Here is a 24,785-nt window from a genome sequence, read left to right as displayed (position 1 = left end):
TATATCTGTGACAGTTTTTTCTTCTAGGCCATGAACTTCTATCGAGGGTTCTTTAACATTTTGACATTAGTTCTATTTTAAAATTTAAAAACGTTTTAAGTACTTTAAAACTCTAGAAATTCTGTAACTATTGGACTATTCTAAGGACTAGTCTCTGGACTATTCTAGGGACTAGTCTACAGACTTAGCCTCTGCACTAGTCGACGGACTAGCGTATGAACTATTCTAGGTACTTGTCTATGGACTAGTCTGTATACTTTTCCGTGAACTAGTCTATGGACTATGGCCTGGTCTGAACTAGTTTATGTACTAGTCTGCAGACTGCTCTATGGCCAAATATGTGGACTATTCTAGGCACTATTTCTATGGACTAGTCTGTTTACTTTTTCGTGAACTAGTCTGTGGACTAATCTGTGAAGTAGTATATGGGCTAGTCCATGAACTTATCTGTGAACTAGTCTTTGAACTATACTATGGACTAGTCTATATACAACTCTATGGACTTTATGTTGATAAGATTAGGACTATTCTGCATACTTTTGGGTGAAACTATTCTATGGACTTGTCTGTGAACTATTCTATGGACTTGTCTGTGAACTATTCTATGGACTTGTCTGTGAGCTATTCTATGGACTTGTATATAGATAAGTCTAGGGACTAGTCTGTGAACTATTCTATGGAATAGTCTGTGGACGTTTCCGTTGTCTTTTTTGTGAATTAGTCTATGAAATAGTCTATGAACTAGTCTGACATGTTGACTAATCTGGGGACTAATCGTGGACTAGCATATGGACTTTTCTATAGTCTAGTCTCGGAACTAGTCCTGTGATTATGGTCTCGTCTGTGGACTAGTCCATGAGCAAATCTAGTTTTATGGACTTGTCTGTGAACTATTCAATGGACTTGTATATTGATAAGTTAGGGACTAGTCTGTGAACTATTCTATGGATTAGTCTGTGGACCTTTCCGTTGTTTTTTTGTGAACTAGTCTATGGATTAGTCTATGAAATATTCTAAAAAGTTTAGGGACTAGACTGTGAACTATTCTATGGAGTAGTCTGTGGACCTTTCCGTTGTCTTTTTTGTAAACTAGTCTATGGATTAGTCTATGAAATATTCTAATTAGTCTGTGGACTAACCTGAGGACTAATCTGTGGACTAGACTGTGAACCACTCTGTGGACTAATCTGTGGACTAGTTTATGAAGTAGTCTACGGATTAGTCTCTGAACTAGTCTGTGGACTACACTGTAAACTAGCCTATGGACTTATCTGTAGTCTAGTCTCGGAACTAGTCTGTGAACTAGATTATGGTCTCTTGAACAGTCTATGAGCAAATCTATGGACTAATCTGTAAACTAGTTATTCCGTAGACTACTCAATGAAATAACCTATAGACTAAACTATAGACTAGTCTATGATTATATGTACTTGTCTGGAGGTTTATTTTTACACTCAGAGGTGAAAACCCGGGAACTTGTATCTTAAAAATGATCTATGAAGTACAATAACAAAATGTATTACAAACTCAAACGTACTTAAATCCCTACTCAATCCTCTCTATTGCTCACACCGTTTTACTCTAGAGAAGATAAAAAACAAACGAATGACGGACAGACAAAGATACACGCACACTCTTGAAATAACCAGTTCATAGCAAGTAAAATACCTTACGGCCAACAAAACAGGTATAATTATGAACAAAAATACAGTGAAGAATGAAAAAACACAACGTCAGAAAACTTATTGGAGATACAAACCAAAAAAGATCGTTAGTATTGAGTGGAGAAGAGAGTAAAAAGAGAACGTAGTTATTGTGATAAGAGCGTACAAATGAGAATAAGAATTATCTAGATACATGAAGCACAAAAAAAGGTTTCATTGTACAACAATGAGGCTCATTGCCCCCCAAACACAGATACTCTCGGATTAGTCTTAAAGAGTTGATCGTAGGTAACGCACCTGTAAATTTAAAAAGACGGAATAACGACGGATAAAAATATTATGATTTTTTTTTTTTATATAAAAAATACACCACTACAGGGAAATATGGTGGTGTATCTGTGTGTATGAGTGATAGTGATGTTTGATAAAATATAATGATAAAAATGATTTAAAAAGCAATTAATGAAAGGAATTAACAAAAAATAAAAATTAATTAAAGAATTATTAACAAAAATTTACAATAAATAAAAATCTAAACAAGAAAATTTATAAAAATATATAAAAAAATCAAAAAATATAAAAAAATCCATCTATGATCTCGGAAAAATTATATAGAAGAAAAAGAAAATTATAAAAAAACAACAACAAAAAGTAAGTTTGTATTAGAAAATGTATCTGTGTAAGACAGATTGTATATATGTATTTTCTAACTAAGTGTGTGTTTATGTGAGCGAGTTTAAGAGTGTTTATGTGTTTGTTTGTTCGTGTGTGTGTTGTGTCTCTAGTAAACGTTAAAAATATACGTAGACTACAATTTTTATACTGTGGCGTGTGGGAAGACATTGGGACTACTTGAGGAGCGTTTTGGTAGCTGCACTGGCTTCAGCTCCTATTTCAAAACAAAATGTAGAAAAACACATTTTAACTGCCGTGTGTACAGCGAACAGAAATTACAACAGAAAAAAAATTATGAAAAAAGTAAAACAAAAAAACTCAACATAAAATAAAAGTTGGTTAGATGGATGGCAGCCTGGTCGCTGGGTAGGTTGGTTGGTTGTTTGTTTGTTTGGCTGAATGGATGGTTGGTTGGTTGGGCTGTTTGGTTGGTTGTGTGCCATACAAAGGTTCGTTGTTCTCTCTAGGCCTGGCTGGCATGAACCAAAGTTAATAACACGTTTGTATGAACTGACAGACAATTGATCAGTTGTTCTGCCTTGCTATTTGTCTGTCCGTCCGTCCGTCTGCTTGTGTGTCGTTCGGTTTGTCTGTCCTTCCGTCTGTCTGTCTATCGTTATGACGTTTATTTAGTCATTTGCTTTTGTCTGCCCGTTTGCCTGGCTGAAAGCATTAATGTTGTTCAAACATTTATGTTGTCTTTTCTAGAGTTTGTCGCTGTCGTTGGTTTTATGCTCAAGATCGTTAAGATCTTTTTTCTTTTATTTTCTCTGTTAAGAGTAGTGATATGATTTGTTTTCTTCTTCCATGTTTTATTTTTTTTTCCAACTTCAAAACGTTAACGAAGAATAATAAAAAAGAAAGACAACGATGCATCTTTTTAAAAAATTCCAAACGTGTAAATAAATGAACAGGTTTTTTTCGTTCTTGAATATATTTCTATATTTTTTTTGTTTTTGTCTAAATTTAAAAAAAATATATATATAAAGAAAAGAAAAAATATTTTAAGTTAACAAACAAAATGAATTTTTAATTAATAAATTTAAAAAAAAATTTTAAACAGCGAAATTTGTGATAAAAAAAAATTGGTTAAAAAACTGACGAAAAAAATCATTGAAATTGTTTAAAAATAACATAAAAACAACATTGAAAAAAGTTATTAAAATTTTATATATTAATAAAAACTAATGCAAATCAATAAAAACTCTATTAAAAATAATAAAAATCAAACAAAATAATCATTAAAAAAATATTGGATTACTTATTGAAACATGTATGTATGAATGTTAGCAAATATATTTTGAAATGGTACTTTTTGACAACAAATTTGGTACTAATTCAAAGTACTAAAAGAAGATTTTTTCAAAAAAACTTTTTTAAATTTAAAATGATTTTGAAATTTCAAACAAAATTTTAGAATTATTATTTTGGATTATCTGGCACTATCTTGAAAATTATCATCAAAAAAGGCTAAGTAGCAAATTTTTCACAAATATTAAATTTGGAAAACTTCGATGTTTTCCGATTTGGATGAAATTTGCACCAAGGTTAGTACTACACACAAATTTTTCAGCTCTATCCCTGCTAGCATTTTTTTTAAATTTTTGATCACATTCGAGTCATTTATGACTCTTCTGCACGATTGAAATGATCATATATGCGCACATTTTCGGATCATAAATGATACATTAGTCGGGAGAAAATGGTACCCTACCCGCGACTCTTCTTAATGAGTCTTTTATGAGCCCCACTTCAATTATGACTCATTTGTTAATCATTTTTGAGTCATTAATGAGCCGAATAATTGGTCGTTTTAGAGTTATTTCCGAATCATATTATAGTTATTTTTGACACCAAACTGTTTATAATTTATCAATACCATCCGTTGTCAAAGTATATACATGACAAACAATCCGTTGCCAATAGTGAGCTTACCACGTTTGTTAACATTTAGACAACGGATGTTTATAAAATTTAGATTTCGACAACGAAATGTTGCAATGTTGAAAACGCAACGTTGTATATTGTCGTACGTATGTATATACTTTGACAACAGATGTTATTGAAAAACTGGTTTCTTATTTTAACATAGACTTGTTCTAAGAGCAAGTCCATTAACACTTTAGAAGTAGTAACGACGTTTTACTGGGATTATATATTATTAGTTATAGGTACCCGGTGTGCTTCGCTATCCTTAGAGAGTGTAGTGTTTGTGGATGTTTGATTTACTTTTGATACTTCTGCAGGAAGTTTGTTCCACATACGGATAGTGCGGCTGAAGAATGAATTTTCCCTGATGACAGTCGTGTACTGCGTAAAAATATACGGGTATTGGGAACAAGTTCCCTAATTTCAGAGGAACACATTCCATTATAGTATCGATAGAAGAGTGGAATACACCCCACTTTGCGACGGTGCTTCAGTGAATCAATTGAGTTGGATACCCTACTGTCAACGATAAGTACCTTCGCCCTCTCTTGTATGCGGTCGAGTAGCTCTCAAATAGACTTCGAAGCTCCGGCCCATACATGGCAGTTGTATTACATTTTCGATCGGATAATACCCAATATAATACCCAAATTATCAGAGGGGTATCAATGTTGTTCGTGTGCTCTAATTCATATGGGGATGGCACACCCCTATTGCTAGTCCGTCCATTTTATTCCCAAAAGTTGATATGGTTTTCAAAATTGAAGAAGTTTGAAGATTCTATTCTTAAAAGTTTTTTTGTCCATTTGTATCTTAAATATTCAAAATGATACTAAAGCTAAAGTATATATCTCAGATATACTAATTTGATATTTTCTATATAAAGGAAGTGCCCGCCCACTATAGACAGTTCGCCCATTTTAGCCCCCAAATGTTAACATGGATGTCAAAATTGTTCATATACAATTTGAGAACTCTAGCTTAGATATGCTAATTTTAATATATATTTTTTATGTGGGCGTGGCATCATGCCTACTTCAAATTTCGTAGTAAAAAGTAGACTATAATTCGACTATCCGCTCTGTATTACCCACAGACGCTCTGGATTGCAAAGACTACATTCGGGACGAAGGAAATTAAAGATCAACCCATATCAAGCCAATTCGGTGAAAGAAGTACCCAATATATACATACTTTTTTTCTAATAGTACCAAAATGCCCAAGAATATATGCTACCCATCACTGATAATATTGAAATACAATTTTCAAATCTCTCTGAATCAATGTTTTGTATCTGTGTTGTTGTTTTTTCTGATTATAGACATACAAGTGTATGTGTTAAGCTGTTGTTAAAGTGTGCGTGTTTGACTGACTGAATTGTTTGTAGTTGCTGTTGTTGTTGTTGTTAATTTTAAATGAACTATTCTCTACGTTGGCGGCTTATAGAGCAACCGCACACACGTTTACCATACAACTGTAGCTGCCACTGTCATTGCCACCGAACACAGTGTGGTGCCGTAACCAGTAAGCAAAAAACAACAACAACAACAATAAACCGAGAAAAAAATCTATGGCTAAAACCAAAACTCAGCCTCAATGAAAGACCAACAATAGCAACAACAATAAAAACCTAAAAATCAAGAAGAAAAACATTAACAAAAAAAAAATAAAAAACCTGACAAACCTCTAAACGAGTACAATGTGGATAAACTAACTTACTCTCCTCTACTAGCAACAACAGCATCAAGCACCTAGCACTTTACTTAACCAAAAGCAACAACAACAAAAAAAAAACCTTTCAAAAGACCAGCTCTTGAATTCTCTTTAGCAGCATCTCCCATTTTGTTTTTAACTCTTTCTTTCCTTACTTTTTTTTCTTAAGTTTTGAACATATTTTTAATTTTTGGTATTTCTTCTCATCTTTGTGTAACAAATTCATATACAATTTTATCTTTGAGTCTGTGTCCAAGACTAATTAAGTCCATTTTGTTGTTGTGATCTTAAATAAACATACACCGACTCTACGTCACCATTTAAGCTCTACTCTCTTAGCTAAACAGCTTTTGGGAACCTTATAACTACCATCCCTCCCTCCATAAGCCCCTACCAACTACCTTTACTTGATTAAATTCCCTAAGGCTTAATGTTGTTTTTGTTGTTTCTTAAATTTTTATCTTTTGTCCAGTTTTGTGCCTTTTTTTGTTCTTTTCTTAGTTTGGATCTTGATCTCATATTTAATGTTGGTTCTGTTGCTGCCTCATGTTGCAAGTCATGCATGCTAGTTGTTACTTTAGTTAGTTGCTTAAATGCTTGTATGTAAGGAAAAACTTTTACATATTGGGATTTTTTCTGGAGTCCCCCTTAAGGTGGATTTTTTCCAGTTTAGTTTCAGAGTTTCTGGGTTGTTTTAGTAGTTGGATGGATTGGTGACTGAATGTTTTGTGGTTGCTTTGTAATTTTGATAATTATTCTCGATTTACTAGTGGTCATCGTAGCTCTTGATGATGGTGTCTTTTTTTCGGTTTGGTTTCATATTTATATACATACATCTGTAGGTATATATGTCTGTATATATGCCTGTGTGTTTCTTACTGTATGACCAGTAATTATCTTTTATAAGAAACAAGAAAAGCAAAACACGAGACAAAATTATAATTAGTGAAATTTATATAGTTTTACAGTGGCATCATAAGAAGAGATACAAATACTTACATACATACATATGTACGTATGTATGTGTGTAGATACAAACACACCTATAGTATTATATAGTTATGTATTTTATTTAATTTGTATTCATAAATATTCATAAATAATTTTATTTTAAAAAATGGTAGCAATATGAGCGAGCACATTTATGAATAAAACAACATTAATGTGGTTTCTTAGGGGTTGAAAACACAGATAATTTGTTTAAATTTTTTATAATTTACAAGTCAAATAACTCTTCTAGAACGACAGAGGCGCCATTTGGAATCATATGAAATGGCAAATTTTTATAGTTTATTTAAACTAGACTTTTTTTGCAAATAAATATAGAATATATGTGTATCTAAAATTAACCTGTCCAATAGCAAGAATATAAAACCTGCTATAGCAGAAAATAAGCTTTTTTCTATTTTCATTTAAACTCTAGAGACTTACGGTTTCAAATTATGGCGGTAAATGATCAACACAACCTAAAAAACCGATGCTCACATGTTAACAGCCTATAACTGATAATATTTTTCGACTTTTGTAGCCAAATGTTATATATTTACAAAAAAATTCTACCGTTTGTTGGTTATTACCTTATTTTTAGAGAAAAAAAAAAAAAGTAGGAAAGTATACTCGGGCATGGCCGACCTTATGATACCCTACACCACTGAGTATGTTAAAAATGTGGATTCTTTTCAATAACAAAGCATATAAGTTCCGAAATATTTTACCAATTTGTTAAAAAAAGTGATTTTCTAAAAGGGGGGTTATATGGGGGCAAGGGTAAATATGGGCCTATCCTTATAAATTGGTACATGGATTTACGTTTACATTAGTGTTATGTATGCTGGGTTTTTTCGTAATACTAGTGTTTATTAGTGAATTATTGACCTTCAAGTCATTTTCTGAAGGGGACTTTGTATGGGGCTAGGGTCAAATAAAGTCCGATAATTACGAAAATCGGTAGTATTATTAAGACGTATATAGATTTTTGTAGAGATACTACAATATTACAGCCAGCCAGCCGGACAGACGGACGGACGGACATGGCTTAATCGACTCAAAAAGTGATTCTGAGTCGATAGGTATTCTTTAAGGTGGGTGTAGGACCAATATTTTTGTGCGTTACGAACATCAGCACAAACCAACTATGGTGGAGTAGGGTATAAAAATGCCAGTTAAGAAAGTATATCTAGGAGTATTCAATTTATAAAATGATCAGCTGAGATCGTAAAACAGTTAACTTTACAGAGATCTTTAAACATATACATACATAGCTATTGTCAGAATTTAGCACTTAGCTTAAAAGCTCTCATAGAAATTAGGTGCATTTGAATGTTTTAGTATCGCTTGTTTCTAGATGTCTAGAAGACGGGTCCCTTTGAGTAACAACAAAAGTTTGGTTATTCCAGTTTAAAACCTCTGCTGTCCATAATACCCTTTTAAGGGAATCTAAAATGAAATATGTATGTATACACCAAAGTTAAGAGCAATTCTATACGGGATAATAGTATCTCTTCCTGAAATTATAATCAAATATTCCCTACACCACTATAGTGGAGAGGGTATTATGCGTTTGTGCCGATGTTTGTAACGCATAAGGTGGTCCTACACCCACTTTATACCCATCGACTCACAATTACTTTCTAAGTCGATTAAGACATGTCCGTCCGACTGGCTGGCTGTCCATGTAAACGTTAAAAATGGTTGAAATCGGTCCATTATATCACCTAGCCCCCATACAACTTGACCTTCCGATTTGGGGTTTTTAACTCATAACTACTACTCAAATATACTACTGGCACAACTAAGTTTTATATAGGCATAAATGACCATGCCGATTTTTTTAATGATCGGCCGTCGTTTGACCCTAGCCCCCATACAAACCCCCCTTGATTGACTTATAACCATTAGTATCGCGATGAAATTCAGCCTAACTAACCTTTAAATACAAATACATTCTCCTCCCAATTTATTGAGGATCGGCCAATATTTGACCCTAACTCCCATATAAACCCTCTTTTAGAAAAATGTTTTTTAACAATAAATTGCTTAAATACATCGGAATTAAGATAAAATTCAACATAAAAGTTTTTTATGAAAAATGAACGGCCATACCCGACTATACCTTCCTACTTGTTTTGTACTAAAAATAGACTTCGACAAGGAGTCAATGCACACGAAAATGTAATTATTACTAATGTCTATTAACCTGGTTGGCCTTAATTTGTACATATTTTGTCTTATACGTCACAAATATTCTCTTCATAATTGAGATCACTTTACTGGACTAGAGTGAAGGCAGCTGTCATGAAACTATACCCTACGTAACAAGGAGTGAAGTCATTTAAAACGCCTTTTAGTATTTTTTAATTGTGATATCTTATTATTGTCTCCAAAGTATCCCCCGGGGCATGTTTTCTTGATGAAGACCCAATCTTGATGTATTGCAATCCCGGGGTATTTTTTTAATTGTGATATCTTATTATTGTCTCCAATGTATCCCCCGTGGCATGTTTATTTGATGAAGACCCAACCTTGGTGTATTGCAATCCCGGGGTATTGTCTGTCGGGACTATAAACTGGTAATGTCAATTAACTCTTCGGACTTTCCTTGGAATGATTTGTCATGGGAACGAACCAGAGAACTACATAATCTGGTACTACGGGTTGCCAGTTGCCCGCAGGACTTGTCCTGGCTGGTCAGTTGTTTAAGGTTCTTATGGGATCCATGTGTACAGGGTTGAATGGTGATACCTTCCTTGCCCAGGTATGTTCAAACTCTGTTCATACCAGATTTCCACAAGTGTGTTCCTTGTGAGTAAAAACAGAAGCCTTGGCTTATTTGATTCATATTTCGGTCTACCGGCTACGTCTCTATGTGCTGTTGCCGACTCAACAGAGGCCATTCCATCTGCGTGGTTGTAAACGGAAGTGTTGTTTTTTGCGTATCGGAAGTTAAGCAAAGGGGCATCAATGTTAAGAGATTAGATAGCAAAGTGCACGTACATATATATACTGGACCGGACATTCTATATACGCAAATTGCCACCTGCGTGTAAGATACACAATGGGGCGGTAGTGAGTCGTCACAGAAGCTCACAAATATTCTAATAAAAATTCTAATTATTTTTCCCCTGATAAGCCTAAAGTTTCGAAAAGACTGCAGCCTATTTTTGGGGCATATTGTACTGAAATCAAGATTTCAATAGCTGCCCAGCAAAAACTTACATTTAAAAGTAAAGATTTAAAATGCTAAAATTTACTTAGACAATAGCATTTTAAGTGATTATTTTAACACGGAGATGACATTGGATGCAAGTGCTTACCACGTTTGCTTACAAATAGGGAGTTGAGTAAGTAGTTTCGTTTCTGAGAACAAACTTCCTACGACCATCCTCTGCGTCTATTATTAATTTTCACAAAAAAAAAAATCGTTTGTGTTAAAAAAGTTCGAAAACAATATGTCAAGACTATAAAGTAAGCACTTACATAATAAATTATATGTAAGTCATTAGTAGACTCCTTCTAAGTAATGCAAACAGTATGTATTAATCATTAAAATATAATTTGTTTAGTAAGTACAAGTCATTACCATGATTTTGATGAGTTGTTTTATGTCTGGATGTAATTCGTATTCTCTTTCGAAAACTTTCTGAAACATCTAATTGCACAAAAGTACTTTCTCTGCGAGAGATCGCAACAGAGGCAGATTTGATCTTAGTCTATGAGCGACTGATTCCAACAATGATATGTTTAATGAGGACCAAGATACATAATGACATATTTATGGTACTTTTTCTCAACTAAAAAGGTACTTTTTGATTAATCTTTGTGAAATTTGTGAAAATTCACAAAACTAGATCTGAGCATAGTTTTTTTCTCTCTAAAAAGTACTTTTTTTATTTATGTACCATAAAATTGACTCACTGTTATCAGTTAGCTGCTGACAAGATTCTGACTGCGTAACTTTTCTTCTGCAGTAGTCATCAACCACCTAAAAATCAGTTTGCATCTCATATAAGTTTTACACAGCAGCTCTTTTTCTCTATTAACCATAACAAATTCTTTATGTACATACAGATTATTTTAAGAGTGCGTAACGAATTAACCTTTTAAATATCATGCTGTTTTTGAGAATTTTTAATTAAAATCTTATATTAATAATTATGTAGTTTCAAAGAAAAACTTATGACAAACATATTTTAAGAAATTAAGAAAAAAAGTTTAATTATTTACTTCTTAGCACTAGATATAAGTACTCACTGAGGGAAGCAGTTATAGCTAAAAAGAATTATAATGAAGGTGTAGTTATAAGAAGATTTACTCCGATTTATGAAACTTTATGTAAGACGTAGGACTCTTTATATAAACATGTCAACGAACGAACGGAGTGACATCGTAATACCAATATAGGAAGTGATTCTTATTGTTAAACCTTAATGTGGATATAAACTACTTCCAAGTAATGCTGATGGTATATAGTAGTCATTACAAAGTATTAGTACTTTAATCAACTAATGCAAGTAGTTTGTACGAATATGTAAAATTTAAAACAATGTATAAAGTAGATTCCTAGATGGCTGGCTCATCTCCCTTTCTATCCATTAAAAAAAACTTAAGATTTTATCATCACCTACAAATGGTACATAATTGGATTTTATTTCTTTCACCCTAAAGTAGTTTAGAAGACACTCTATCTATGTATATATGGGGCACACACACACACACAACAATATACAAATAATCAACTCCTAAATCGAGACTATGAAATATTTTGTATAAAAGTATTTTCCATTTTCTTATTTGTTACCATGTTTCTGGTGCTCTTAATGACTGGTTGATGATCGTAAAAATATACAACCTGCATTATTTTTGTTAAAGAAATGTTTAGTTAAACCTGCTAGCTAGTAAGCAAGCAAGCCAGCAAGTACAAGGGATCAACTGTTCAGACCACTGTATGTTTTTAGAAGTTTGGTCAATATACTAGTGCCTATATTGGCTAGATAAGAATAACAATGCTAATGGAAAAAAATTAACATAAAAAACACAGCAACAACAAAAAACAAGCATTTAATGATTTTAGATTTCTGTGCAGGTAACATAATGTTGTAATATTACAACATTTACCCGAACAAAAACTGCTTATCCTCATGTATATGTTTTGCAGTTGGAACACGAAAGCAAAAGGGGTTTTCTTTATTTCTTTAAGTTTTCTTGTTGTGATATTGTCTTGTAATTATCGAGTAATTAAGGAAATCTAATTATAGAGTTTAAATCTTATTTTTTTGGTTTTAAAGGCATAAAAGTGAAACTAATGTTGTTGATTGTGGTTGGTTTAGTTAAAGTTTTAAAATTGATTTTTATGGTCAAATCTATCTATCTACAGCAGGTTGTTGTATTAACAATATTTTAGTATGAGTTTTGGAAATTTAAAACCTTTATGGAAATTTATTTGTTTAAAATTAACAATTTATATGTAAAGTCAAAATCGGACTTAAAATTTTAAATTTGATAAAATATTTAAATACATATGTGTGTTTAGATTTTCTTTATAGAAATCTTAAAAATCAAATATTTTCCATATATTTTAAGGGTTTTTGAAAATAAAAAGATATATTTACAGCTTTAGGGTTAATACTTTTTGGTTTTAGATAGATTGATTGATTGATAGATAGATAGATAGATAGATAGATAGATAGATAGATAGATAGATAGTTAGTTAGTTAGTTAGTTAGTTAGTTAGTTAGTTAGTTAGTTAGTTAGTTAGTTAGTTAGTTAGTTAGTTAGTTAGTTAGTTAGTAGTTAGTTAGTTAGTTAGTTAGTTAGTTAGTTATTTAGTTAGTTAGTTAGTTAGTTAGTTAGTAGTTAGTTAGTTAGTTAGTTAGTTAGTAGTTAGTTAGTTAGTTAGTTAGTTAGTTAGTTAGTCAGTTAGTTAGTTAGTTAGTTAGTTAGTTAGTTAGTTAGTTAGTTAGTTAGTTAGTTAGTTAGTTAGTTAGTTAGTTAGTTAGTTAGTTAGTAGTTAGTTAGTTGTAGTTAGTTAGTTAGTTAGTTAGTTAGTTAGTTAGTTAGTTAGTTAGTTAGTAGTTAGTTAGTTAGTAGTTAGTTAGTAGTTAGTTAGTTAGTAGTTAGTTAGTAGTTAGTAGTTAGTTAGTTAGTTAGTTAGTTAGTAGTTAGTTAGTAGTTAGTTAGTTAGTTAGTTAGTTAGTTAGTTAGTAGTTAGTAGTAGTTAGTAGTTAGTTAGTTAGTTAGTTAGTTAGTTAGTAGTTAGTTAGTTAGTTAGTAGTTAGTTAGTTAGTTAGTTAGTTAGTTAGTAGTTAGTTAGTTAGTTAGTTAGTTAGTTAGTTAGTTAGTTAGTAGTTAGTAGTTAGTTAGTTAGTTAGTTGGTAGTTTAGTTAGTTAGTTATTGTTAGTTAGTTAGTTACTTAGTTAGTAGTTAGTTAGTTAGTTATTTAGTTAGTTAGTTAGTTAGTTAGTTAGTTAGTTAGTTAGTAGTAGTTAGTTAGTTAGTTAGTAGTTATTAGTTAGTAGTTAGTAGTTAGTAGTTAGTTAGTTAGTTAGTTAGTTAGTAGTTAGTTAGTTAGTTAGTTAGTTAGTTAGTTAGTTAGTTAGTTAGTAGTTAGTAGTTAGTTAGTTAGTTAGTTAGTTAGTTAGTTAGTTAGTTAGTTAGTTAGTAGTTAGTTAGTAGTTAGTTAGTAGTAGTTAGTTAGTTAGTTAGTTAGTAGTTAGTTAGTAGTTAGTTAGTAGTTAGTTAGTTAGTTAGTTAGTAGTTAGAGTAGTTAGTTAGTTAGTTAGTAGTTAGTTAGTTAGTTAGTTAGTTAGTTAGTTAGTTAGTTAGTTAGTTAGTAGTTAGTAGTTAGTTAGTTAGTTAGTTAGTTAGTTAGTAGTTAGTTAGTTAGTTAGTTAGTTAGTTAGTTAGTTAGTAGTTAGTTAGTAGTAGTTAGTTAGTTAGTTAGTTAGTAGTTAGTAGTTAGTTAGTAGTTAGTTAGTTAGTTAGTTAGTAGTTAGTTAGTTAGTTAGTTAGTTAGTTAGTTAGTTAGTTAGTTAGTTAGTTAGTAGTTAGTTAGTAGTTAGTGTTAGTTAGTTAGTTAGTTAGTTGTTAGTTTCGTTAGTTCGTAGTTCGTTAGTTAGTTAGTTCGTTTTCGTTGTTAGTTATTCGTGTTAGTTCGTTTCTTGTTCGTTCGTGTAGTTCGTTTCGTTAGTTCGTTAGTTCGTTCGTTAGTTTTCGTTCGTTCGTGTTGTCTGGTCGTTCGTTTTAGTTCGTTGTTTAGTTGTTAGTTCTTGTTAGTTATTAGTTGTTAGTAGTTAGTTAGTGTTAGTTAGTTGTTCAGTTTAGTTGTTAGTTAGTTTATGCCCGATCATAAGTTGAGTTAAATGCACGATCATAAGTCTGGGGATCAGAAAGAGTGATCGAGCATTAAGTTGCGGGATCAATATTCACTACACTTTTTCAGATTCAAAAACGTGCCTTTAATACGTTCGGAATAATATTTATCCTTTCACTGGGAATGTTCATAAATTTATACTGAGTTTAATCTGAAAGTATGAAATGATACTGCCTCAAACTTAAATTTCCATGCACTTGCTGAAATATTTTTCGAACGATTTACAAAGAAAATTGTTCATCATCCTCATCATGATTATCAGTCAACCAATAATTTCCTATTCATATTTCTCTGTTTTGTTTTCTTTATCGAAATTCCTTTTTGTGTTTATTTAAAATCTCAATGTTAAAACAAAAATTTCCAATACTTGGCTAGATTTGATGATAAATTTACTATAAGTTAGTTAACTGGACTCTCTCCCTCTTGCTGAAGACTCTAACTTACACTCTCTCCAAAAAGAGTTTTTAGCTGCTGGCTTATTTAAAAATTATTTAAGATTTATCTTGATGAGAGTATCTCATTATTTCAGAGATATTTGTTAAAGTATTTGTGTTTTCTTAACTACCATTTGTGCTGCTCACTGTAAGCCCAGATTAAAGTAAAGAAAAGAAAAAACAACAATACCAGAGCCTCAAATAGTTAAATGAAAACCCATCACTATGGTCTTAAAGAAAACAAACAAAAAATAAATTTTAAAATCTTCTTAGATGAATTTACGTACGTACGTTTGCACAAGTATCTTTAGGTTTAAAATCTACTTATTTGTTGTTTTTGTTGATCAACTTTGGTTGAATGTTTGTTGTTTTTAGATTGTTTTCTTTTTTTCTTCCTCTTCTTGGGCTCACTGATATTGTGTGCGTGTTGGTGTGTATTTAAGCCGATTGAAAGGCTTAAAAAATCAGTGTTGTTTAAGAAAAGTTACTAAATATTTATAAAATAGTACTTTTTCATTTGAACTTGGAGTACTTTTTCCATACTAAAAGTACTTAAAAGGGGAACATTTTCTTATTTTAGAATGCAAAACATGAAAAAATGTTGCATCAGCAGCTATTGCACACAACAAAATGTAAATAAAAGTGTTAGTATGGCTGTGTGCCAGTCTGTCATTATGTCCGTCTGTCAGTTGGTCAGTTGCTACACAAACGTCATACGATCAACTAACCAAACAATTCAACGACCATCATTATCTATCCCATAATGATTGAACATTATTTATTTAAGGCTGGTTCACTGCCTGCCTGTTTGGCTGACGGACTGACTGACTGGCTCACTGCTGCCGATGGATGCTGATGATGCTGTTTGCTGCTGCTGTTGGTTTTTCTTTATTATTATTATTGTTAAACGTCATCGTTGTTGTTTTTTATATGTATGTAGTGTTTTTTTCTTAATATTATTGTTTGTTTCTTTTTTCTTTTGTATTTTACAAAAAATGCCGATTCCACACTTTTTTCCAGAGTTTTTTCTTTCTCGTTTTTTTGAATAATGAGCACACATTTCTTTAACATTGACTTTGGTTTTCTTTAGCTTCAGCTTCAATTTAAGTCCGCTTATCATCATCAGCGACAACAGCAGCAATCGTGGTTACAAAAAGTTGGAAAAAAATTAAGGCCTGAGAAACCCTTTACTTTTTTTCTGTATTTTTTTTTTTTTTTGTATAAATTTTTATCTAATGATGTAAAACGCTCAGAAAAAAAGTAAAACGAACCAAAAGTAAATTGTGTGTAGACCGCAATTGTTTGCCCCAAGGGGGTTTTGTATATGTTAATTCTGTTGGAATATCAGGTTTTCTTTAATAATACCTTTTGAAACATTTACTTGAAATTGAAATAAACCTCTGAAATTTCAGTTTGTGACAAGGGGAATTAAAAAAACAGTATTTTTAACGCAACTCCATATAAATCTAATTAAGATTTTTTATGAAATTTTTAAATGAAATTATTGGTTTGGGTAACAATTGAAATGGGGATCTTGTAAACTAATACTGTTTGTACTTGGTTTGACACTTTCAACTTTACTTCAATCAATATTTTTATGTAGTCGGTCTTCCGTTGAAGCAAGGATGGTTTTGTGCTCTACATTTTTGTTTTAACGAAGATCGTTTTAATCATCTAAATATAGTTTCAATCATGATGATCACACAATGATCGTTTTGTACTCTTAACATAAACTCAATTGGAAATATTTTTCTACTTGATCAATTTACTCGATCAGTCGTCGATCATTTCATTTATACGTTGTTTGCTACTTCTAACTTTGCTTCAACTGAAGCAAAGATCGTTTTGTGCTCTACATTTTTGTTTAAACGAAGATCGTTTTAATCACCAAAATATAGTTTCAATCATGATGATCACACAATGATCCTTTTGTACTCTTAACATAAACTCAATTGGAAATATTTTTCTACTTGATCAATTTACCCGATTAATCGTCCATTATTTCAATTGTACATCGTTTGCTACTTTTAACTTTAATTCCATCTATCTGTTTAGGTCTTCAGTTTAAACAGGAATCGTTTTGTGCTCCGAATTTTTGCCTAAATGAAGATCTAAACTTAAAGCGATATACAAAAAAGTTTTAGTTTCAACAATGATCGCTTTATATTCTAAATATAAGCCTATCTGGGGATCTACTTAAAACGTGAATCGGTTTATCCTGTAAATTTGTATTCAATTAGGGATCGTTTCATATACAAATTTCAGTACAAAAGTTAATTGAATGTTTAGTTTAAAAACAGATTTCCTTTTAAATTTCGGGGAGAAAGGTAAGTTTTTGGACATTTCTTTTTAAGACAGTTTTCTAAAACCAGTTTCCTAAAAAAAAAAAATTGAGTTCCTAGACAGTTTACTTAGAAAACAGTTTTCTTTAATCAGTTTTTATACCCTACACTACTATAGTGGGGGAGGGTATTATGCGTTTGTGCTGATGTTTGTAACACCTAAAAATATTGGTCCTACACCCATCTTAAAGTATACCAATCGGCTCAAAATCACTTTAGTTTATCGATTTAGTTTATGTTCTTGTATCACTTCAAAAATTCTGCAAAACTTAGTTTTATATAAATGCTAATGACACTGTAGATTTTCGCAATGATCGGGCCTCATTTGACCCCATTCCCCAATACAAAGTCCCCTTCAGAAAATGACTTGATGGTCAAAATTCTCGTATAAACACTAATTTCACGAAGATATTCTGCATAAATGACTTTACTACAGACACAGTAAATCCCTCTACCATATTTATAAGGATAGGCCCATATTAACCCCTTGCCCTCATATAACCCCTCTTTTAGAAAACCCTTTTTTACCACAAATTGTTAAAATATTTTTGAATTAAAGCAAAAATTAAATTAAATGCTTTAATTTTTAAAATAATATTCATAATTTTTAACACACTCACTGGTGTAGGGTATCATATGGACGACCATGCCCGACTATAAATTCTTACTCGTTTTGTATAAAATTTTTGTTTTACATTAGTTTTTCTTATAAAGCAGTTTTATATATATTTTTAAGGCAGTCTTCTTCTTCTACAGCATTTTTCTAAAAAAATGTGTCTTCTTGGTTTTCAATACTTATTAGCTTTCTAAGCAGTTTCTTAAGGCAGTTTTCTATAGAAAAGTATCTTTTTTGAGAGTTTTCCAGAAAGACAATTTTCTTAGATAAATATTTCCATACAGTTTTTTCAATAGAACATTAATGCAGTTCTCTTCTGCCTTAAATGTTCTCTCTCCTTAAGGAAATGTTATTCTTAAGTCAGTTTTTTAATTCAAATTACTTTTTAGGCAGTTTTTCTGTAGAAACGCTTGAAAAAATGTATTTTTAAGATAATTTTTTTATAAAATCTTTTCTTTTACTTTTCTCATAAAGCAGTTTTCTATATATTTCTAAGGTAGTTTTCTTCTTTTACGGTTTTCTATACTAATATGTTTTTAGAGCAGTTTTCTATAGAAAAGTGTCATTTTACGACAATTTTCCAAAAAGTATATTTCACACAATTTTTTTAATAGAACATTAAGGCAGTTGTCATGTTCTTCTTCTTAGGGAAAAGTAATTTTTAAGTCAGTTTTTTTTTCGGTTAGTTTTGTGAAGAAACAGTTTTTTATAAAGTTGTGGTTTACGACAGTTTTTTATGATAGAGTGTATTCAAAGTCAGTTTTTTTAAAGCATTTTTTTTAAGAAAAGTTTATTACGGCAGTTTTCTTAGTTAAGTAACAGCTTTGTATATAACATTGCAGCCTTAAGACAGTTTCTTATAGAAAACAATCTTCTCTGGTAAATTTTTTTTACAGGAAAGTATTTTGTAAGACAGTTTTCTGTAGAAATTTGTCCTGTCAAGTTTGTCAGTTTTCTTATAAAGTGTCTTTTGAGGCAGTTTTCTTGGAAAAAAATCATTTAAGACAGTTTTCTGCAGAATCTTTTACTTTAGGAAGTTTTCTTTAAATATACATATATATTAAGAGTTTTTTAAATTAATGTCTTTTAGATTTCTTGAGGCAGTTTTTTATGAAAATTTGTTTACAATCTGAGGCTGTTTTCTTAGGAAAATGTCTTTTAAGACAGTTTTCTGTAAAAACATGTGGTTCCTAAGGAATTTTTCTTTTAATTAAGAGTTCTTTAAAGTAACATCTTTTAGATTTCTTAAGGCAGTTTTTTTATGAAAATTTTGTTATAGCAGTTTTCTTAGAAAAACATCATATTACAGAAGTTCTATTCAGAACATTGTATAATCTTAAGGCAGTTTCTTGTGGAAGAGTATATTTTCTAGGCAATTTTCCACAGACAGTTTTCTATAAAAGAGTTTTCTCAGGCAGTTTTTTATAGATTTTTTTTTATGAAAAGTCAGTTTTTTATATGTTTTCAAGGTGGTTATATATAGAAAATAGTTTTCTAAAGGTGGGGCGATTTCTTAAATCATAATTGTTAAGCAAGATATCCTTCTAAGGCGGGTTCTATTGACCGTGTATAGTATATAGAAATTAGATCTTAAGTAAATCTTTGAATAAGTCTAATATGTTCGGGAATTGTTATCTATATATTAAACACAATCCACTAAAGAAATTTAAACTTTTCAATTGGAAATTAAAACCACAATTAATACATAAATAATATATAACTAAAGCAGATGTCTGCCTAACTAGGTAATATCTATAATTTAGTTACTCTTTTTCATTTTCAATATCGAACTCATAGATAAAAAGAAAAAACGAAACAAAATTTTTTTTCCAACATGTTGCTAATATTTACTATTGTTCTGATAAACGAAAATAACTACTCGTAGCAATATTTCATGCCAGGCTGTCTGTCCGTCCGTTCTATGTTTGAGGTGGTCTGGGTGCTGTTGCTGCTGTTAGAGCTGCCAGTTGACTTTAACTACTGTTTACCGTCCCATTACCGCCGAGGTAACCTAGTACATACAATGTATGAACAAACTAACCTGCCATTAGACATACGTACACATATGCTAAAAAACAGATGTTTAAGAGAATGCAAACATTTTGTTTAATAAAGTATTTATTGAAAACCAATTTAATTTCATAAATTTTTAAATTTTCTTAAACATTCTTTTAAATTTCTGTTTAGCGTTCGTGTTATCAGACATTGAGTCTCTATGCGATATAACAAAAACAACAATAACAGCCATAACTAGAAAAAAAAGCAAAAACATCTACAACAAACAAGAAACCTAAAAGAACCTTATCTTGTGCACTGTTTATTGTTGATTTTAATTTTTTCCGAACAAAAAACAAAATTCTGGAATTTCTATTTAAACGTATATTTTATGACATAAAAATAGCTAAAAACACATACACACATACACATAATAATGAACAAAAAATACACAACTTTAAGATAAAAAAATATTATTAAATTCGTACTCACTATGACTGGAGAGCTTTTAAATGAAAACTGAAAATAAATAAAAGAAAATCATAAATATATTTTTTTATAATGCAAATGTCAGCAAAAATACTAAATAACTTAACAAAAACTAAAGTAATTATTTAAACTTTAACTTTTAGTTTTATTTTAACTTTCATTGCAGATCCATTCCCAAACTATCCACTATGTGAATTATAGTAAAAAGAAAGAGAAACATAAATAGCATGCCCACTGAGAACAACTTTTTAACCCAACTACTACAGACACAACAACAACAATATTTTAACAGCTTAACACTGAATCTCACTTGGATGTTCTAAAACCCACTGCTCCCATATACAACAACATCTGAGCCTTATAATTTAACCGCAATTTTAATAGAATTGTAAGCAATAAGTACTAAATTTCTAAAAACAAAATGTCCAATAATAATCCCTCCAACTCGGCCTTTGTGCCGGTATTGCCCTCACATCGTAATGCTTTAAGGGGGCCTGGCTCTCTGTATGCGGGCATGATGGAGGCCGAGGCTGCTAAGGACCCCAGCAAAAGGGGTTCGAACTTTGAAATTATGGCTATGATGGCGGACAAACGTAAAGAGCTGGCTCTACGGGAAGCTGCAGTAGCTGCCGCCATGTTAATGCCTCGCCCTGGTCAAGTACCCCCACCTGGGGTACCCGGTTCCGTTATGTATCCGCCTCCCTATCTAGGCGGTCCTGGACCCTCTCCCACTGGTGCGGGTAGTTTTACATTTCCCTCGGCAACCGCGGCTGCCTTGTTTCCTCCCGGTATGCCACCCTCAATGCATGCTGGTTTAGATAGACGTCTGTTGCGTGCTCCGGGCAGAGCCTCGAGACCTAAGAAGCAATTTATTTGTAAATTTTGTAATCGTCAATTTACCAAGTCCTATAATCTACTAATCCATGAAAGAACTCACACCGATGAAAGGCCCTATTCATGTGATATATGCGGCAAGGCATTTAGGCGTCAGGATCATTTAAGAGATCATAGGTAAGTTAAATTATGATTAGAAACTGAATAAATAAGTTTTCTCTTCCGAAGACAGTTTTATTATATAAAACTGTTGTATCAATAAGTTTTCTATAAAGCTGTTTCCTAAAGCAGTTTATACAACAACAATTTTTTTAATAAAAATCCCTTTTTTTAACCAACTTCCAGATACATACACTCCAAGGAGAAACCCTTTAAATGTACCGAATGTGGTAAAGGTTTTTGTCAGTCGCGCACATTGGCCGTTCATAAAATCTTACACATGGAGGAGTCACCCCACAAATGTCCCGTCTGTAGTCGTAGCTTCAATCAACGTTCGAATTTGAAGACACATCTTCTAACACACACCGATCATAAGCCCTACGAATGTAATTCGTGTGGCAAAGTGTTTAGACGTAATTGCGATTTAAGGCGCCATACCTTAACCCATGCTGTAGGTGATATACCGGGTGAATATGTAGATGTGGTGGAAGAGGAGGATGATGCTCGTAACTTAAGTGGTGATGAAGAAGATTCTCTACTGGAAGTGGACTCACCGCGTCAGTCGCCGGTACAAAGACATCTGGCGGGATCACCCAGTCAAGAGTTAGAAGGGGAACAAGAAGTCGAAGAAGAATTGGAAGGAGATCAACGTATATCTATGGCTGAACGTTTGACCTTAAAACGTAAGGCACAATTTGATCGTGAATTATTAGAAGATGAATCTGATGAGGAACTGGGCGATGAGAATGAGGAAGATGAGGAGGATAATAACGAAGCTGATGATAATGCGGCCGTTAAGGAAGAGGTAATGGAAAAGAATTATCGTAAAACTGAGGCCGATGTAGTAGATGGTCCGGTTAAAAATCAAAATCAGGGTGTTACACATTGCCATCATGAGGGAGGCGAACAGTACACCATGCGTCCCACACAAGATCAGCAAAGAGCTGCCGATGAATTGGCCCTACTTAATGCTGGGAACATAAATGGTGTATTGACAATGCCAACACAACCACCAGATTATATTATGCCTAGTACCAGTACGGGCATAACAAATTATATGGGTGCCATGGGTAATCATACCACAAGAGATACTAATGATCCCTATATGCCTCTGTTACATGTTAGAAGAGATCTCCATAATAAGAATCTAATGCAAAGTCCTACCGATTTGAAGGTACAAACTCAGACAGGTAACCTAACAACAGCAGCACTGCCAGTTATTATAGATGCTACCAGAATTCAAGCTCCCCCACCGCCGGCACCCTTGCATTCGCCTCATGAGCCAGTGCCTAGTTTTTTGGGTTCCATACCCATACGCAAACGTTCTTTAGGAGTGGAATTTGAACATATACACGCCTTGAGTCAAAGAGGTCCTCCCTTTGCCAGTAATCCTAATATTTATGCTCTAAATATGTCACGCCCGCATTTACATGCTTTACAGTCGGCAGCGGCCGCTTCGGTCATTAAGCTAGAGGCCTCAGTGCCGCCCTCACATTTAGGTCCACCACCGCCTAATATGACCTCTAAACCGGGACCCTATCTGCCCACCAATTATCATATAAATCAGCCACCACCACCACCAGCACCACCCTCAAGTAAATCTTCCACCATAACCGAGTCTTATTTACAGCACAACAATCGAAATTCTCACCATGAAGCTAACACGTCTACACCAACCTCAAGCGCAGCAGCAGCAGCAAGTTCATCATCTCAGCCCTCAAGTTCAACATCTGCCTTAGTGGGCCCTAGCCATAATCCACCCCCTAACAATCCACCACCTGTTAAACGCACCGGTTTTAGTATAGAAGATATAATGAGACGCTAATACATATACACACACTCACACATGTATATTGCCTTTTTTCGTCAGTTCTAAAACTTAGTGAAAATATTAATTAATTTTTCTTTTATATTTAATTATAATTATTGCATAAGTGCCTTTAAAAGTAAAAGTTAAAAAAAAATCAATTCTTTTAGTTTTAGAAGTTTAGATTAAAAAGTCCTTAATTAGTTTTAATTTATGCCTTAAAGGGTTAATTTTTTTATTAAGTTTGTGTAGGTTTGAAAATATCCTTTATTAAAATTTTAAATATTTACTGCGTAATTAAGACAGTTTCAACAGTTATAAAGTACAATATATAGTTAAACAAGGTCGCAGGTCTTTTATAAGATCCATTGCTTAACGGTTTCAAAATATTTTTTAAGATTTCAGTTAAAATAGTTTGCATTTAGTAAATTAACAGCATTTAGGGTATTCACAGATTTTTCTTATACTTCAAATACAATATATGCTTAAACAATATTAATTAAAGCAATTAATAGTGTTGTCAATAGAACAAAGTTTTGATTACACATGTACATCGCATGACACAACATTTATAAAAGTTTCTCTGGATTAATTTTGATTCCTTCATTTTTTTAAGCCCAAACTGTGAGACCCTCATAAATTAAATTTCCAATTTCAAAACCAATTTTTTAATGTAAATTTTTTTATCAAAATTTTCAAATGTTGATCATAAATATAAATTAATTTAATAAATTTTTTAATTTTAAATAAAATATTTCTTTAAGTGTACTTGCCTGAACACTTAGTGTTCAAACAGAAATATCATACAAATTTATTTTTGCAATTCTTTAGTTTTTAAGATCATCAACATACTTTAATTAAATTTAAGTAATTTTATTGTAAATTGTTGTGGTCCTTACAACTTTGCATATTATATTTTTTAATAATTTAGTTAAGCAATTATTTAAATTAAAGTATTACTTTAATATTATATGATTCTATTAGTTAATAATTATTATTTTATTATCATTATTACTATTATAATTATTTTAAGTATTTTTTCTAAATGTGTATCTTATTATTATAATTATTATCCTACCATGTCTTCCTCTGTTTCAACAAATTTATTTTTAATTATCAATATATTATATATTTTTTTTAAATAAACTATTTGAAATAAACATAAATATAAACAAATCTATATAAATAAATGAGTAATGTTTGTTTGTAATTAATAAGTTCAGAAAGTACGGCACCTAATAGGGGTGCATAGATCTTCACTACTAGAGAAATATAGGACCGATAATGCGGGACGCGTTCAATTAGTATACAAATAACTGAAGAAATTTTTAAATATTTATTAAAACTCTCTTTGGTCTTCTTTATTATACCCTTCACCACTTTAGTGGGGAGGGTATATACCCACCTTAAAGTATTCCAATCGGATTAGAATCATTTTCTGAGTCGATTTAACTATGTCCGTCCGTCTGACCGTCCATGTAATCCTTATAATCAAACTACATGTTGCAATTTTGAAGATAATTCAATGAAATTGCCTATTGAAAGATCGGTCTATTATGTTATCTAGCCGCCATACAACTGAAATCCCCAATAGGGAAACCTTGTAATCAAATTACAGGTCGCAATTTTGAAGATAATTTAATGAAATTTGGCACATAAGACGAAGCCTATTGAAGTGGTTAACATCGGTCCATAATTTCACTTAGCCCCCATATAACTATATTTTCTTACATGTTATTAATTGATGTGCTTTTGAACA

The 24,785-nt window shown here is 32.0% G+C and overlaps 1 protein-coding gene across 1 annotated transcript; it reads left to right on the top strand.

Annotated features, from left to right (window-relative positions):
• Positions 1-1,936: 1,936 nt before the first annotated feature.
• Positions 1,937-23,183, top strand: LOC119611004 (protein bowel). Its single transcript, XM_037966454.1, has 3 exons — positions 1,937-2,705; positions 20,393-21,237; positions 21,406-23,183. Exons 2-3 carry the CDS (start codon positions 20,648-20,650, stop codon positions 23,042-23,044), a joined length of 2,229 nt encoding a protein of 742 aa, XP_037822382.1. The 5' UTR covers positions 1,937-2,705; positions 20,393-20,647; the 3' UTR covers positions 23,045-23,183.
• The last annotated feature ends 1,602 nt before the right edge of the window (positions 23,184-24,785 follow it).

Source organism: Lucilia sericata, unplaced genomic scaffold, assembly GCF_015586225.1.
Source record: "Lucilia sericata isolate MDLA Ls3-8-SP2 unplaced genomic scaffold, ASM1558622v1 Contig001334F_arrow, whole genome shotgun sequence".
Lineage (NCBI taxonomy): Eukaryota > Metazoa > Arthropoda > Insecta > Diptera > Calliphoridae > Lucilia > Lucilia sericata.
Note: the sequence above shows the minus strand (reverse complement) of the source record. Positions and strands in the feature narration are given on the sequence as shown.

Excerpts from the sequence above, each read along its gene's own strand:
- LOC119611004 (XM_037966454.1), top strand. The coding sequence starts at position 20,648 with ATGTCCAATAATAATCCCTCCAACTCGGCCTTTGTGCCGGTATTGCCC. Across the intron at positions 21,238-21,405 it reads GATCATTTAAGAGATCATAG|ATACATACACTCCAAGGAGA; the intron begins GTAAGTTAAATT and ends ACCAACTTCCAG.